At 32.7% G+C, this 17,561-nt stretch overlaps 1 protein-coding gene across 1 annotated transcript; it reads right to left on the reverse strand.

Annotated features, from left to right (window-relative positions):
- Window positions 1-1,993: 1,993 nt before the first annotated feature.
- On the reverse strand, window positions 1,994-13,159 carry LOC139886518 (AP-2 complex subunit alpha-1-like). The gene is made up of 28 exons (XM_071870353.1): window positions 13,143-13,159; window positions 12,807-13,017; window positions 9,547-9,678; window positions 9,333-9,458; window positions 9,182-9,244; window positions 9,002-9,099; window positions 8,365-8,572; window positions 8,192-8,263; window positions 8,017-8,109; window positions 7,833-7,934; window positions 7,607-7,704; window positions 7,036-7,117; window positions 6,839-6,927; window positions 6,633-6,738; window positions 6,477-6,542; window positions 5,999-6,105; window positions 5,806-5,910; window positions 5,601-5,721; window positions 4,939-5,118; window positions 4,580-4,834; window positions 4,245-4,325; window positions 3,984-4,148; window positions 3,800-3,886; window positions 3,597-3,719; window positions 3,340-3,420; window positions 3,162-3,233; window positions 2,942-3,021; window positions 1,994-2,587 (listed from the first exon to the last, which is right to left on the reverse strand). Exons 2-28 carry the CDS (start codon window positions 12,936-12,938, stop codon window positions 2,464-2,466), a joined length of 3,048 nt encoding a protein of 1,015 aa, XP_071726454.1. The 5' UTR covers window positions 12,939-13,017; window positions 13,143-13,159; the 3' UTR covers window positions 1,994-2,463.
- Between the last annotated feature and the right edge of the window lie 4,402 nt (window positions 13,160-17,561).

Below are 17,561 nucleotides of genomic sequence, written 5' to 3' on the forward strand. Positions count from 1 at the left end.
CTAGCAAATCAATAAACATAATACACCATAATCAATCAAACATCAAGTACCAATGTTTATTTACATACGTACTATCAATAAACGACTAATGAACTAGGGAGTTACACGATTATGCACTAACAATAGGAGAGGATCTTAACTCAGTTCACGGACAACCAGTTTGGAGGGAGTTGAAGAATCTTTTGCTTAACTAATTTTATGAATTTATATAAAGATAGTCATAAGTTTACTATATTTAATTTAATAAATTTAAACATGAAAAAGGTTTGTACTTTAATAATAACCATCAAGTCACTACACTTAACTACCTCAATGCACATGAAGTTTATGCTTAAATTTAATTCTTAAATATAAGCCTTAGAATTATGATTAGAAAATTCCTATTATTACTTTACTATATTAACTATTAGACAAAATCCATGAATAGTATCGAGGACGTTTCTGTCTTTTCACTTTTTTCCCATTTTTCAAAAAGCCCCCCACACTTTATTCGAAATTTAAAATCGACCCCCAAACAGGGGGGTAAAGTGTCAAACCAACATTTTCATAAAAAATCTTAACTAAACGCCACCCAAATATTAAACGGGTCATATCTTCTCGCTCGAAACGAGTTAAATTTTTCCGACACCATCGTTAAGCTCGAAATAATTTTACGAACACAATGTCACTAACTATACGCAAAACGGACGCTTTTTTAAAAACGCTAAATATTTGAGTTCACCTTTCATACACGTTGATTTTTTCCTCACGGGCTTCGTACCTATTTTCATCTATTAACAACATATACATATGGGTCTTATTATTTTTTTTAAAAATTATTTAGTAATTTTTTTGATATTACTCGGTATATATTCTATTCTTAAATCATACGGAGTGTTAATATAAGCTAACGAGTTAATTGAGTTAAATTTTAAAAAGTCAACAACTCCATAGCGAAACGCGGAAATACACATATATTGTTAATTTAAGATAACATCTAAATCTTTGACGGGTTATACCTTTTCGTTCGACTCGAGTTGCGCTTTAACGACATCATCGTTAGCCACGAAATAATTTTGCAAAATAAACATAATAAAATAATTGAAAACCGAACCCCGGCGCTAAGCGGGGGTTGAAAAACTAGTTTATATCAAAGAACCGTCGTTGAATAAAACTTCCGTTTTTCTTTCTTTTTCTTTTTTGAGGACAATTCAACAACTACTTCATAGATTCTACTTCAGACAAGAACAATAGTTTTGCAATGATGTTAATTTCTTTCCTAGAAAAATGATGTTCAACCTTTATAATACTTGATTTTGAGAAACGCAAGACTAACGCAAGACTCGAAATTTGATAAATCAACGAATAATTACCATATTAACTATTAGACACAACTTATGAATAGTACCAGGGGTATTTTCGCTTTTTCACTTTTTTTTCCCCAAGTAACCCCACAAAAGGCCCCACACTTTGTTCAAAAATTAAAATCGACCCCCAACACAGGGAGTTAAAGCGTCAAATCAAAATTTTCATAAAATATCTTAAATAAACTCCACTCAAATATTCAACAAGTCATATCTTCTCGCTCGGAACGAGTTAAATTTTTCCGACACCATCCTTAAACTCGAAATAATTTTATGAACACAATGTCACTAACTATACGCAAAACGGACACTTTTTAAAAAAAGGCTAAATATTTAGAGTACTTTTCATATATATGTTGATTTTTCATTCGCAGGCTCCGTAACTAAACACAATAAAATACATTAAAAATCGAACCCCCGGCGCGAAGTGAGGATTCAAAAACTAGTTAAAAACTAATAATGCTATGAGCGCCATTTTTTGGCAAATTTTTCTTAGGATTTAAAAGTTTAAAATGCTGTCCAAATAAAGGATTGATTCATTTGTTCAATTGTGTGTTGTATATACATTTCGTTCAAACTTCGCGTGTAATCACGTGATCCTGCAGAAGAGATAAATACTAGGAAAGCTGAAAAGTAATAAAAAAAAAATATAAAAACAAACATCATATCATTTTTTTTTTCCTCCACAAATTAAATATGCAATCAAATACTTATGCATCAACAACCAAATGCAATAATGTTACAATCAAGATTAACCTTCTTCACACCCTATCCATATCACATAACCAATTTGATACAACCTCTTCCTATTTATCAAGCCAAATGTGTAAAAACCAACTTAAAATCAAAAACAAAAACATGTATGAACAAATAAACCCTCACCAAAAATGAGAAAAGTATATACCCTAATAACACAATACTGAAAATAAATAAAACATTCCCTCATGTTACCCTCTGATAGCCAGTTCTAACACTACGCCGCTCTCATTTGTAAGCTTACAATAATCCGGCCAGCCCACACTTATATCATTCCATGGCACGTTTGTAGCAGCTTGTTAGAATCATTGTACAGTTTCTTTGGCAATGGGCCTGTAATTGATAATATATTGTTTAGAGTTTTCTAAAGCAAACCAGCAAGCAATGCTCCCGGGTCTGATGATGCAATCGGTTGTTGTGGTACGGGTGCAGGAGGCTTGGCAGCTGTAGGAATGCTAACTAAATGTTCCTTGATGAACTCCTTCAACCTGTTTATAAATATGAAGTTAGTCCACAAGTTATTTATAATGGAAGGCAAAGTGTGTGAGTTGGAAAAACATGTTTCAGACCAAAGAGGTTATTTTGTTGGTTCGGAGAGCATCGAGTTAGACTTTTCCGAGTATGAATAATTAGTGTCACACATATGTTTACTAAATTCACATTTTGATTAAAACTAAATTAATAGATTTTGTGCATTAAAAACACACAGTGGGCGACCTTCAATCTCTGATCTATTTAACCTGTTATAAGCCAAATCTACCCATTTGAAAATAAATAGGTTGTAACTGCGATCACTATAATTTATGCTAGTAGTAATATGGAATTTGAAAGTGAAGACATACTCGAATGTTAGTGTCGGATCCCCAGAAGCCACAGTCATACGGAGCTGTGTTCTGTCAGCTGGATCAGTTTCGATTCTCACCTGAAACCATACTCCTATGTTAGTATACTGTATTGTAATTTTTGCTCTATTTATCTTATATACAGATAAAGATGATGGATTATCTCTAATAACAAGGTTTAAGCACTAAACAAATCAGTGTTATAACAAAATGTGCTTACCAAGCATAACAGGGCTTGCGTACTTTCCGAATAGAAGGTTGTGCTTGCAACTAAATTACTAGCATTTGGATCCTGAAAAGAAAGAAAATTAAAGTAAAAAAAAAATTGTTTCTTTTTTCATTATCAATCTACAAGTTTAAAAAAAAAAAAAAAAAATGTAATATTATAAAGAACTAACCAATCCAGGACAAACTAGCAACTTCAAACTGTTGAGCAGACTTGCCATTTCTCCCAATGACATCGGTCTCACACCTCTAACCTGTTTGATTTTACATAAAAGAAAAAAAAAAGTTGAAGTTAATCTCTTACACAAAATCAAAATACGAAGAAAGAAAACATGCGCTATAGTATTATACAAATTAACTACTGTGACTGATATTGTATTTGAGGTCAAAATTATATATGAAGACTGAGGATGATGTAAAATGCACAAACCACTTCTTGAAGTTTCAACGGAGGTGTTAGCGCTCTCCACTGGGAGAAAAACTCCTCAGCCGATACTTGAACAGGCTGAAGAAATTTGTTCAATACTGCAGGAAGCCGAAGTCTATTATTCACCTGCAAAAAGGAAATAAGGAAATATTAATATCGTTATAACAAAACCTCGTATATGAGAAGTATCCAAGAAACTGCCATACCAAATTGGTTCCAAACTTGTAAGAGAAGTCGAGAACAGCAACATCCCTACTTGGACGGAGATTAACAACTTCAAGTGGGCATTGGACCTGAACGATTCCAATTTTGTTTTTTTTTTTTTTTTTTTAATCTAATTTTTATAAAGATTCATAGAAAAGGTAATATCAAGCATCAGCAGTATCTGACCTGTGCCCGGGGAGGTATAACTTCTGGTACTAACGAGAGCTCCAACTTGAGATGGGATGGAGGTAATATAACTGCTTGTACCGAATCAAGTGGAGCAGTATTCTTGTTTCCCAAGAAAAGGACAAAACGACCCTGGTATCCTCGCCATTCTGCTTTGATACCAATCTGGGATAAAATGCAATTAAAGTATTATTACGTAAATACCAGCAGGATATGAAAACCATATATATTAATGATCAAACTGCAATATATATGAATTACCTGAACATAAGGATCTTCGTATAGCACCCCACTATCTTTAAGACATAATGCTTGAAATCTTTCTGCAACATCTCCTATTGGCTGTGACAAGCAAAAAGCAAGGTTGAATCAGATAATCAATATTGAGGACTGGAGAAGGATATATAAAGACCCTTTGTGTTAGGTTTTATTTTTAAGGTGTCAAACATGTTAAACATAGCCTACACAATTAAAATAGAAAATTAGCTAGCGGAAAGCATTTTGGCACAACCCGACCGGTATCAAAATGATGTGTTTTAATCCGAGCAAGTATTAACTATTGACCCATTTTGCAATAAGCAAGTAAGGGGCGGTACCTTGACAGTAGAATCCTGGTCTTCAATCGTTGCAAGTGCTAAAGCATCACCTGCCCCAAGTGTACCTTCATGTCCATGAACGTTATTATATTCTGATTGAGCGGATACTCGAGAAGGACCTTCAATAGCCAGTGGGCTTAAAAGATCCCCAAGGATATCGCCAGAAGGTGCATGATCCTCAGCAGTAGGTTGCGGATCAACAACAGTCAGAGACCCATTGGCCTGGGTCAACCGTTGGTCAACAACATTATGATCCTGTAAAAAACAAAATTTGTAGACCAATAAGGCAACATGCAAACACAAAGAATAAAATAAAAATAAAAATAAAAATAAAGAGCTTAATAGACAATAAGAGATACCACATTGCTCGTGCTGGGAACCAAAACCATGCCGGGTTGGCCCACTTGAGAAGCTCCATTTTCAGGACGCTGATCTGTCACCACCAAAGCATTAGATGACTGCTGCTGTGTGCGCAACTTGATAGCACTTAGCTCCGCCGTATCAGCATCAGTATCTTCAGCTTTCTTAATCAGTGAGGACTTCAAAAAAAATATGTAAGTTATAAACAATTACCATAAAGGGGCTCTACAAAATTGTGGGTTTATTGACAGTTCTAAACTACACCGGAACTTTAAAACATTTGTGAATGATAAATAATAGAAGGTGATACTTATAATTGGGTCAATTGAGCTGTTTCAAATATCCAACAGGTCGACATAACTATTGTATATTTAAAAACCAAAAGTGTTGGAACATGTTAAAAGTCATCAAGAGACTTCTAATTTATACAACTTCCTAAATTTAGCATTATTGAAAGCTTTAGATTGTAAAAGTATAGTTTTTGTAAACATTATTAACACATTAAACACTCAAAAAAAAGAATGAAGAAAATGCATTTGCAATTCGACCCACACATGACCAGCCTGACACGTATTAAGATTAATGGTTTCAAACCAAACCAAATTTGACCCGGTACCCTATTGATGCCACCGCTTATAAACAGATCCAGCTAAACACACACCTGTCGCTCTGGAAATTTTGGCATTTCAGCTAATATGTCCATTAGAACTGCACCTTTCCTACTCAAAGCAAAATATTCTACAGCTCTTTGTTGTATTTCAGCATCAATGCAACTTTCATATCTGAACAGATGAAAAACTGTATTTAACAATACTGTAAACTAGATAATAGAACATGAAAGGAGTTTAAAATGATAATTATCGGACTTGCTGTAAACTGCCCATATTTGATTCTGCAATTCGGGATCAGGTGGCTGTGAGTGCATTAAAATCTTCGCATATGTTGAAAGTAGAATTGGAATTGTAGGTGTCCTGAACAAACAATAGGTTATAAACGAGATAATAATAATAATAAAGATTATCACAAAAAGGCATAACCGCATAAAAATAGATATCATACGAAACGGTAGGAAGCTTCTCATGTATTATGCCAAAAATTTCTTTCGGACTACATCCAGGTCGTCTGGCTAAAAGGTGGCTGTATTCTCCAAGAAGATAAGCGCTAACCTGTTCAAACAAAAAGCTATGTTTCAAGATATCTGAAAATCGATCTTAGATCGAGGTGAAAAATAGGTGGGTGTGTAGCGAGAAAACGGGTCCAGGTCTAAGAATTAAGTTTTTGCTAAAGGTCCCCTATGTCAAATACAGTAATAAAATATTTATGCGTCCATATATGATCGAAGAAGCTTTATTCTTTCAATCATTATTAGATCTTACTTAAAAGATTTATGCATAATATATACACTTTGGGTCAATTTCTAAACGTTAAGGATAAAGTGTAACCCAAATCAATCATTCATAAGAAAGTGGCTCCAAATCGCTACTATCTTGAGCTCTTAGCCAATACAACATAAAGATACAGATGAGAATTAACATACCTTCACCATTGTTTCATGTATGGCTGGCTTGTCAAGATACTCTCTGGCTTTCAGTGCAGCGTAAGGCTATTCAATTATGGCAACGAGTGAGTCGCACAACTTTAAAATGACTTGTATAAAAATCTCAACTATTAAGTTAGAGTAACACGAAGGTACCTGAAGGTCCTCATTATTTGTCACAAACTGCACAACACGAAACCAGATGTCATCACTGACAAAATCACCTGCTTTGTCAATCAACTGTAGTATCACATCCACATACCTGAAAGAAAAGTACGAAAATGAAAACAAATATACATAAGTTATAAGTATGATAGTTTAGTCAAAAGGATATGGAACAATTATGTGAAAAAAACACATACCATGATAAATCAGGGGCAAATTTCTCGGCAAGAATAGCTGCTTTCAAAGCCAATTCTTCACGCATTGCAAAGTCGGCTGTGGCAAGGTACTAAAAAAATATATGTCAGTGAAACGCTGAATTTGCATTTGAAAGATCAAACCTATGATGATAACGAGCAAAAAGAACTGAGAAAGTGCGTATCTTGACATTATGTACCTGCAATAGTTCTTCGACAATGTCTTTCGCATTCGATACATCACACATGCCATAAAGCAGGTCCAAAGAACGTCTTCGAATACTACAATTTGGGAAGAGTCAGATAAACAGCTAAGTGGGCAACTGTTGATCTCGTACACTAAAAAGCAATATGACAGCCAAATATACAACATGTTTTCTAATCAAGTAAGTTTAAGATGGTCTTCTTGTCTTTTGATAATATACAGGATTTCCAAAAATAATACACAGGTAAAAGAGTTTAACCAACTCATCAAATATCCAAGATGGTCAACTTGTCTATTTGATAAGACAACATTATTGCAACAAGCAACATTTAGGAATATCGAGGTACCGTTTTCAAACACAAGAACTAGATATCAAGCCGGGTAATCCAATTTGATAACGGTAGTATAGGATGTGTGATAGAAAAATTTCAGACAGTGAAACAAAGTAGGAGAAACAAGTTTACAGAACATTACTGCAATTCTGTTTGTTGTTTTTCGTCATGAGATCAACTACCAAGTGTAACAACATAGATAACAACGGGGTATCAAGATCAATCATGTCTCACCTGATGTCAGGATCTTTCAGCGAGGTGATAATTTGTGCTTGATGTCTTTTGATTATGTCATGAACATCTGTAACCATCAACATTCGAGTCATATTCTCCTGCATAATCCAATTCCATCATCTATGCGCATCAGATTGTTGTAAGAAGTAAAATGCAATAATCTGTAATAAATGCTCAAATTTTAAGTTAATGATTGTTGACATAACTCTACTGCTTTATAACTTACCAGACCCAAATACCGAATATTCGGCTCACGCACAGCTATAAACTTTCCAAGAAGCGCCACACATTGTGACATCATCTCCTTCTCAGAGTCAAGATGCATGACCTGTCCGCAGATGGTCAAGATAAGTCAACGAATATAATTAAGGATTATTTACAAGGGCAATAATGTGGAAATATGAACTCACGAGAGCAAGAGCTTCAAACAATACAGCATGAGAAGCATTGTTCTTATTAACATTTTTCACCACATCTGTTCCCATGAGTATGCGTTGTAGAACCTAACCATCACGAACAAGCTTTATCAGTGTTATCTTATCTAGAATTGTGCCAGAAATGGAAGTTTTTTTAACTAATATATACCTCAAACAACGCTCTTCTTATGCTTGGATCTTCAACAGTTGGAAAATACTGAAGGGCCCTCATTGTTTTAACCTACATGAACCACATATGCATTAAAATATTATTATATATGTACATACATCACCTCCTAATTTTTAGTGAAGGGAAGATATTGAAGTAGAAGAAGGCACAACCTGAAGCCATGGAGAAGGGATACCATAATATGTATACTCTTGAGGAACATCCTGATTTCTAGCAAGTCTTTCCATAATTTTAACACACTTTGGAAGACAATTCCAATACGCTTCATGGTTGTTAGACACTAAAGCAACAAAAAGACTCATAGAAGATGTTAAAACACCAAGATCACGTTCATCCAAAAGTTGCGACATCCGATCAGACCTGAAAATTTGAACTGAATACAATTAGAGAGAAAGCCTAAAAACAATCAGCAACAATATGTGGCAATAAGGGCAGGTTGGGTAGCAAGTCAAATGGGTCATCAGTAGTGTGATCAAAACAGCGCAAAGGTCAGGTCGAGGACCCAAAAATACTTGTTTGTCCTTTTTCTTAACTTCAAAAAAATAGTGTGTTGATAATGATTATGAAAGAAACTTATTATAATAATAGTCTAGATTATTAGATTAAATAAAAAAAATAGACTGTATGGATTAATACTTAGCAAGACAAGACTCGATTTATGTGACACTTTTTCATTTTAGCTACCTCCATTTGACCTGTTTGAAATAAAACACAACCCAAATTGACCCATTTAAATAAAATGGGTCAAACTTTCCACATCTAGGAAACATTTTCTACGATAAAGCATACCAGCCATCTACATTCACAACATCAGAATTCTTCCTGAACAACCGTAGCAGACATAATGCAGCTTTCTTTCTCACTAGTGGTCTGCAACTACTTGATAGCTGAGGTAAACCGAGTAAGTACCAATATTGATTGAAAAAAAAAAAAAAAAAACCACATGTAAATATGTAATTTTCAACTTACAAGCAGCTTCTGAACATCGGGTGCTAGTGACTCAGCAAATTCTCTACCACCGATATTCCCAACCTGTGCAAAACAGATATCTTTTAATATAAAAATAGGAAAAATCTTTTTAACAATAAAAGTAGAAATGATAATGCTACTATATCCATACCAGGGTCAATGCCAGGCACTGGAAAGTTTCATTACGACCGATAATATCATTGCGAACTGCGTTAATAGCTAATCTTAAAAAATCATGATTCTCATTGAGTAAACATGATGTTACTATGTACCCGACCTGCGTATATCACATCACATTAAAGAAGTAATTAAAGAACTAAAATATATATAGATATGGGTAGATATATGCTAGCGTATGCCTATACCTGCTTTTCTGGATACTTTGGTGCAGATATTAAGGAAACAGCTTCCATGTGACCAAAGTCTACATCATATCCTAGCATATATATGTATAGCATCTTCCACACATATTTTTTCTTTTCATATGGTGTCAAACCCTACAAATAAACAAGTAAGAAATAGCTTTTGCCCAACCGTTATCCAAATATTTTATGCATCCACTTGTAGAAAGTATATAAAGGAAAATAGTACTGCATAACATGAAAAAAATTTATATATTTATAGATCGGTTCTTTCATGACAACTAACTCTTTTCGCCTGTCAAGTAGATAGCAATGCCATACCTTTTTTGTATGATCCTATCAATTATTTTCTATGTTATACGCTCTCCACATAACGAGCTGATGAAAATTTGCAAGCATGCATGAATAGCTTTACTATCTTATAAACAATGTTCATAGACCTCTATTTAGGAACATTACTGTAGTTTACATTAGGAAGTAGTCATGTAACCATATTTGCACCTTATGGCATGTAGTTACATCAGATCTTGAAGTTATCTCACGATAATCACACATGTCTCACTATATTTTGCTGGTTTTTGTAATAGCTTATCAATGTAATTTAACTTGTTCATATTTTCCGACAAACTCTAGGTCCATCATAATAGTAAGGTTATAGTGATAACTAGAGAAGCGGCAGGCACACCGAATTCAATTATCTATATTTTTAAGGATTCTAATTAACTACACTAATTACATATCATATGTAGACTAAACTCATTCAGTTATTTCTGGTAAGACCCAACAGGTAGGACAAATTTTAAGTCAACTGAATCTGCATAACCAACTTATAGAAACAAGCATAGATACGGCGTTTCTATTTGGGTTAACCGAATACTAATTGCACGACTAAATTATTTGAATAAACCATATACAGATCCAAATTCCAAATAAACTTATATAAATTCCTAAAAGGTTCGAGCTTATATTTAAGTAATTCAAGTATCAGAATAAACTAGATCTAAATTTAAAATACACCACATTTCGCATAATGTGAAACTAAACTAAATAAGCCAAACCTTTACCTAGGTGGTGCAGAAGGGGTCACAGGTGGATAGAGGTTCACAACCCTTAAAATCGATACATGTAATATATAGTATATTCATATTATATTAATTTATCTAAATCTACACAATCAACTTATGGTAACAGGCATAGATACGGTGTTTCTATTTGAGTTAAAGGATTACTAATTGCACGATTCTAATTATTTGAATAAATCGAACACAGATCCATTATTCCAAATAAGTTAATATAAGTACCTAAAAGGTTAGAGCTTACATTTAAGTGATTCAAAATTAGAATAAACTAGATCTAAATTTGAAAAACTCCTAATTTTGCATAATATGAAACTAAACTAAATAAGCCAAACCCTTACCTGGGTGGTTCAGTTGGGTTCACAAATATAGAGGTTCACGACCCTTAAAGCCGATACATGTCTGATTGAACCTCCATAATAGATAGTATATTCAGATTATAAAACAATGATTAAGTAAATAAGTGTAACATGAAGATGACCCTCATTTCATTAACTAATATACACTTTTGAATACAGCTATGTAAGATTTACCTTTCGTAATGTGATAGTGATACAAAACTCGTTTATTATCATTTAATGTCATAGGTAATCCAGCTTGGTTCAGATTGGTTACATAGATTTTTATGTCCATATAAACCTCTTAAATTGTAGCTTAACCTAAAAGTTTCTCGAGTTACTGCTACTTATGTTAATTTTCAAATCGCCTTGGTGTAGCATCACCATTATCAGGAACACGTCCACAAGAGTAAAATATTGACAAAACATCTCGCGTAATATGTCAATTTTTAGATATCATCATTTCTATGTTGCCGTTTCTACATGAACATATACATGTCAATTTTTAGATATCATCATTTTTAGATAGTCTCCAATCTAAACAACCATCAATCTTAAGCATGTGTTACCTTCAATTTTATTACACCTAAAATCTGCTGGAAATTAAGAGCAATCAATACCCTAAAACAATGTCACAGGTATGTAGTAGTATGCACATCCGTCCCCGGTCCCCCTAAAAAGAAGCTCAATTTGGCTCTGGAGAGATACTAACATTGATGTTTAATGACTAGTAAAATCTCTGGAATAGCATTTCATCACTACGTATTACAGAATAAAAATGACTATATGAAATTTGCTTTTCATAGCACACTTCAAAAGTTATCTTACATGTTAACTTTTAGGTCTGGTAAATCAGTCAATATCAAAAGAACTTAAGGGTGACAATATCCTAGATGCTTGACAAAAAGATAAAAGTATAGTAACATAAGATATAGCCTATCGGTAATTGTTGAGCATTACTCGAAATATCATGCTCAAGCAATCCACCCAAGTATAATAAACACTATTATGAATATATATACCACAGATACCATGTTAGCTCAAAGACCAAAAAACCTAACTTGTTTTGCCACAGCTACATTTGCAGCACTAATCCCTCTTATATACTATCTGCAAGACTGCAAGTTTCTATAATCATAGAGTTTAACACTTCCTTATCAAACTTGAGAACGTCGCACAATGAAGTCAGTTTGTAGTCACTTCCCAAATATTGGCCTAATAACACGTTTACAACCCCAAACAAAATCAAACCATAACTGACTATGCATTTAACAAGAAACTGCACTTTTCACATACATTTACCTTTCATCAACGCATACTAAGCTTCCAACATTAACTAATACACAATCACAATTCGAATATAACTACGCATCTTCGAGTTAGTTAAAAGTCACTTCCCCTAATGTGACCTAATAACACATTGGCAATCCCATACACAATTCAATAGCAACAACTCGTACATTATAATCACACCTTTCACACAAACGTAATTTAGTAAGCTTCTAATAATTTTTAATAACACATTCTCCATCCATATATAACTATGCATCTTCAATTAGTTTGAAGTCAATTACCCTAATTTGACTCAATAACATATCCACAACACAGTTAGTCAATTCGTACATTTTCAATCCAGATACAGGTATACATCTTCAAGCCATTTTGAAGTCACTTCCCCATCATTTGACCCAATAACTCATTCAAAACCCTTAAACAACATTAAACTACAACAATTCACATGTTAAATTAACAATTACACATTTCATAAGCAATTAAATTGCATACACGTATAGAAAACATATAGTTACAATATTAATAATAATAATAATTTACAATTCAAAACCCTAACCTTTTCATTTTTGAATCGAGTACGGATATTACCGAGCTCTTTATCAACACGAAGGCGTTCCTGCTCTTTATTCCGGCAATTACGTACATCGGAGATGAATACAGATAAACCTCTCATACCGGATAACGCCATCTCCGGTCAACTTCCGATCAATTACGGTCAAGGTGCGGTTGTAACTCTAGATCCTAGCCGTTGATTTCTCGATCGTAATCTGAATATCAGTAAGTATGAAACGATCGTTCGAAGGTCAATTAAAGTTAGGGTTAGTAACGAGTAAGTAAAAAATGAGGTGCGATCTAGAGAGAGAAAGTGAGAAGAGCGAGAAGATGGACTGACTGAGGTGAGTTTGGAATAGCCGTCGGCGGGCGAGAAAGACGACTTTTTCTATTTTCTTATTTTATTTTTAATTTTTATTTATAGTGAAATGAAATGAAATGAAATTAAGTTGAAAATTAACGGTTATTAAAGGACTTTTTCGAGTGTCATTATTAGTCCGTATTACATACGATACGATCTTCCAGCTTTGTGTGACGTGTTTATCTCGTCAGTCGTCACTAATATACTCTAGAACTAGTAGAATTTATTCAAAAAGTGTAATGATTATAGAAAAATTATACTACCCCCGTCCCACTACAAGTGTCCACTTACTTTTTGCACACAGTTTTAGGAAATCCCACTAACTCTATTATCAACCTATCAGAAATCTTCTCTCTCCAGAATAACCTCTTCTCATTGGTTGAAACACAAAGTGGACACTTGAAATGGGACATCCCAAAATGGAAATGTGGACACTTGTGGTGGGACGGAGGGAGTAAAATTTAGTTTATACTGTAAAAATTAAAACTAGTTTAATACCCGCGAATTCGCGGGATCGTAAAAGTAAAATAATATAGTCGATGTAATTAAATTGAATGGTGATATGAATTAATTGTATTGTTATGTTTAAAGAATTTTTTTCACAAGCAAGTAAAAAGTTCAGATTAAGGCAAGATTAAGGTAGTTTTATGATATTAAAATGTAGTTGTAAGGTAGTTATATCAAGAACAGTGATGTAAATTGTACTTGACATGGAAATTGTTATATACTACATTTATTGAGGAATCAACAAAACCTACAACTAAGTACATAAGAGAAGGTATATCAGTCAAAAAGTTGCATATACTTTATTGTGTGGTATCAAAATTTGTCTTATGAGTTATGATATGTATAAGCTTATGACACTCATATGTTCGTAGAATTAATCGTGTGAAAAATAATGTTGGGACATAAAAAAAAATCTTACGATATGTATCGGTTTACATTTGTAGATCATCTACTTTTCCACGCTTGCCAACAAATAAATGTTCGGTCTTGGAGTAGGAATGGTAATGACACAAAATCCCTTTTGAGCCTTTTTGTTCCTCTACTTGCTATAATCCCAATTCAATTTGAAAGCATTTGACTTCAAAGCCATATAATTGAAACCTTCTCCATCAACAAATCCTTTGATGATCATGCTGACCTTGACCTATACCAAAGTCAAAACCTCTTCAAATAATGAATCATCCAAAATCAATATATTTTTAAACATAACGCACAAATAGCGAATTACCCAAAACATAACATAAAGAAATTGCACAATACCTGATTAAGGATGCATAACCATGAAAAATGAACTTTTGTTGCTGGTTACAGTACGATCTTCACAATGCTACCTATTGGGGTTAATTACATATTAAACATCTAATAATACCACAACCAACACAAATCATGTCCCATTTATTTATCCATTTCCAGAATATGTATAGGCTAAGAATGTGCAAACTTTAATTACAAAAATGATACTTTTATAAAATTTCCCAACTTTCACAATCGAAATTAGTATGTCTTGTATACACTTTGACGCATTCCCCACATTCGTGGGATTGGAAATGTTGTTATTGTTGTGTACACTTTGAATGCCATTTAGCCCGTTTGACATTATTCCTTTTAGTTAAATTCTTCAAAACCTTTCTAAAAAACCAATGAAAACTAATGAATAACTGAAAAAGAAAGATAATGAACCGTTTGATTGTTTAAAACCTTCATTGATTGCTTATATTCACAATTTAAATACCTGCCACAATAGATCGACCTTTAGTGAAATGAAACTGGTGAGGGAAATAAACTCAAAATGCACAGAACCATGTATAAAAATACCAATCCAGAAAAGGACAAGATTCAAGTCTACCTCACAAGTAGTTTAACGTCAATCCATCAAACAAAATTCATCAGCCAATTAATTCTCGCAACGTTGGCCACCACAGTTGAAACAACATATTTTTGAAAACTCAAAAAGCTAATTGTGACGACCCAAGAATTTCCGACCATATTTAAACTTAATCTTAATATGATTTCGACAAGATAAGCAAAGTCTTTAAAGTTGAGTCTCAAAATTTTGGAACTGTTTATATGAATTCAGTTAACCTTTGACTATTCCCGACGATTCACGAACAATAGGGTGGAAATAAATAAGTAAATAAATATATATATGTAAATATAAATATAAGTGTTGAATTAATATAATACCATTTAATCTTTTGAATTAAATACGTAGAGTAATATACGAAATAATTAAGATGTTATTAAAATAAAAATATATAAATATATATATGAATTCAGTACACAATTAATATGATATGTATGTAGTAGTATATCTAATATAGATAGATATTAAATGTTCAAATGTGTTACTATAGGTAGTACTTAATCAATAAAACGTAATATCATTACATTAAATTTAATTACGAGTTAAAAATATAGTTACTATATTACTTTCATTATTGGTATTAATATTATTATTAGTACGATAATATTAATCGTATTATTATTTATATCATTTTTTTATATAGATTATATTATTGTTATTAGTATTTTGATTATTAATAATATATATTTATATCTGTAACTAAATACGTATAAATATATAACAGCTAATGAATATATAACAGATAAATAAAGGAACTCAGTTATATTGCATAAAGCTATACACATGACACTAATACAGCACATAATAGTTAACCACAATCAATTTAGTTTAATTACTGCTCCTGATTGGTACTAATCTGTTAACGATCCCTTTCTCATTTTGTTTTATTTTCTTTGTTTTACTTTATTCTTTGATTCGTTCTCTGCATCTGATTAAGAGTGTCAACCACCAACACACAATCAAATATACTGTTTCAAAGATTAGATTAAGATCTTTATTATCATTTATATACTGTTGGTATTAGCTGCAAATCAAAGAAAACAAAACAGAAAATTTAGAACACACTTGTTTTCTTTTTTTTCCTCTGTTCGCGAAAGTTTTTAACCATAACCCAAGTTCGAGTCAATTTTCATAATCCACTAATGCCGTTCTGTTCTAAATCCATCACTTAAACTCTCTGTAAAGTTTGAGATCTCAATTTTTCATATCAAATTCAAAATTTTGAGTCAAAGATTTCGAAGAAAAAGTCAACTGTGTGTCAAAGATTAAATTGGCGTTTTATAAGTCGTGTCTATTGAAATTAAGGATTCAGATAGTTTCCATGAGGGATTTACTACAAATTTTATGTTGCAAGTATAACCTAAAAGAGTATAAAACTTTAAAACACGATTGGAGTTTGGTTGGGTTCTTCCTGCGTCTGCTGCTACTGCTTTACTTCTTATTATTTATTTTTTTCTGTTAAATTGAATCACTTCAATTCATTATTTCTGTTTCGTCTATAAAAAAAAATCCTAAACATCAAATAATTAACCGGTTGATGATTTGTTTTGGACTTAAGTTGAATTAATTGTGGAAAAGAAGAAGGAATAAGAACCAGAACAGTAACTGGGTTATTAATATTAAGTTACGGTTTAAATCCTAAAAACAATAATGGTCAAGTGGATATTGGGGGTGTGGGACTAACAGAAGGTCGCAGGAACGAGCCCTAGTGTAGTGACCCGAACTTTTCCATGTTTATATATATTAATTGAGATTGATATTTACATGATTAAATGTTTCCAACATGTTAAGCAATCAAACTTGTTAAGACTTGATTAATTGAAATATGTTTCATATAGACAATTGACCACCCAAGTTGACCGGTGATTCACGAACGTTAAAACTTGTAAAAACTATATGATGACATATATATGGATATATATATAGTTAACATGATACTATGATAAGTAAACATATCATTAAGTATATTAACAATGAACTACATATGTAAAAACAAGACTACTAACTTAATGATTTGTAAACGAGACATATATGTAACGATTATCGTTGTAAAGACATTTAATGTATATATATCATATTAAGAGATATTCATATATGATAATATCATGATAATATAATAATTTAAAATCTCATTTGATATTATAAACATTGGGTTAACAACATTTAACAAGATCGTTAACCTAAAGGTTTCAAAACAACACTTACATGTAACGACTAACGATGACTTAACGACTCAGTTAAAATGTATATACATGTAGTTTTTTAATATGTATTTATACACTTTTGAAGGACTTCAATACACTTATCAAAATACTTCTACTTAACAAAAATGATTACAATTACATCCTCGTTCAGTTTCATCAACAATTCTACTCGTATGCACCCGTATTCGTACTCGTACAATACACAGCTTTTAGATGTATGTACTATTGGTATATACACTCCAATGATCAGCTCTTAGCAGCCCATGTGAGTCACCTAACATATGTGGGAACCATCATTTGGCAACTAGCATGAAATATCTCATA

Source organism: Rutidosis leptorrhynchoides, chromosome 1, assembly GCF_046630445.1.
Source record: "Rutidosis leptorrhynchoides isolate AG116_Rl617_1_P2 chromosome 1, CSIRO_AGI_Rlap_v1, whole genome shotgun sequence".
Taxonomy (NCBI): domain Eukaryota; kingdom Viridiplantae; phylum Streptophyta; class Magnoliopsida; order Asterales; family Asteraceae; genus Rutidosis; species Rutidosis leptorrhynchoides.

Excerpts from the sequence above, each read along its gene's own strand:
- LOC139886518 (XM_071870353.1), bottom strand. The coding sequence starts at position 12,938 with ATGGCGTTATCCGGTATGAGAGGTTTATCTGTATTCATCTCCGATGTA. Across the intron at positions 9,679-12,806 it reads CTCGATTCAAAAATGAAAAG|GGTTTGACACCATATGAAAA; the intron begins GTTAGGGTTTTG and ends GTTTATTTGTAG. Across the intron at positions 3,234-3,339 it reads TGCTAGTTTGTCCTGGATTG|GATCCAAATGCTAGTAATTT; the intron begins GTTAGTTCTTTA and ends CTTTCTTTTCAG.